This window comes from Gavialis gangeticus, unplaced genomic scaffold (assembly GCF_001723915.1).
Source record: "Gavialis gangeticus isolate Ggan-Ray unplaced genomic scaffold, GavGan_comp1, whole genome shotgun sequence".
Lineage (NCBI taxonomy): Eukaryota > Metazoa > Chordata > Crocodylia > Gavialidae > Gavialis > Gavialis gangeticus.
In genome coordinates, this window is record NW_017729022.1 from 73848970 (window position 1) to 73849763 (window position 794).

The 794-nt window shown below is 52.6% G+C and overlaps 1 protein-coding gene across 2 annotated transcripts in view; it reads left to right on the forward strand.

The window, feature by feature from the left end:
* The first annotated feature begins 16 nt into the window (after positions 1-16).
* The window catches only part of HIPK2 (homeodomain interacting protein kinase 2), a 213064-nt gene continuing 212286 nt past the window's right edge, over positions 17-794 (forward strand). For both annotated transcript variants that reach the window (XM_019515382.1, XM_019515384.1), the window contains exon 1: positions 17-265. In XM_019515382.1, the coding sequence (XP_019370927.1) occupies positions 247-265 (19 nt within the window). In that variant the 5' untranslated portion in view covers positions 17-246. The remainder of the gene's footprint in view (positions 266-794) is intronic.

Genomic DNA, 794 nt, shown 5'->3' on the forward strand with positions numbered 1-794 from the left:
TCCTTCCCTCCCCCTCCCCTCCCAGCCCCTTCCTTTGCGGCGGCGTTTTTGTTAGATGGACAGGAGCAAGGCTGGATGTTTCTGCCGGCCCCCGCGCTGAAGTGAGGCAGTGATGCAGGAGGCTGGCAGCTTCGGCTCTACGGAGAGACACAGGCTCAAGATGGCAGATGGGTACTGAGTTTGGGGGGCTGCGATCTCGCTTCATCGCCGGTGTGGTTGCCATGCATTACAGACATCCTCGCACCGATGGCCCCCATGTACGAAGGTAAGGGCTCGCGCGCCCCCCCCCAAATCCTTTGGACATCTCTTTCCAGCCACCTCTCACCAGAAAAAAAACAAAAACAAAAGCCCCACAAAAAACCCCAGCAACCCCCAAATGACCACAGATCCGAGATCAGGGCTTGCTGGGAGCTGTCTGGCCCTGCTTTTATTTAAGCCCCAAAGAGCCCTGCTGCTGAGTGAGATTTGCTCCCTTTTCCCCTCCCCAGATGATGAAAAAAGAAATATATGTATCTGTGTATCTCCTGACCCCGCTTTCATGGGGTGGCTGTGTCCCTGCCTCTTTCTTTCTTTCTTTTGCCCATTTTGGTCCTTGATGGGGAAGGGAACGGGTGGAAAAGTCCATTTCGGAGCCGAGCAGAACAATGAAATAGAGACTAAGATTGCCCTGCGATTGCTCTGTGTGTGTCTCCTCTGCGCTGCGTGTGTGAAATGTAGTTTAATTCCCAGCACCGAACACCCCGTTCCTTTCGCATAATCTCCAAGAGGCGTTTGCTTTTTTTTTTTTTTTTTTT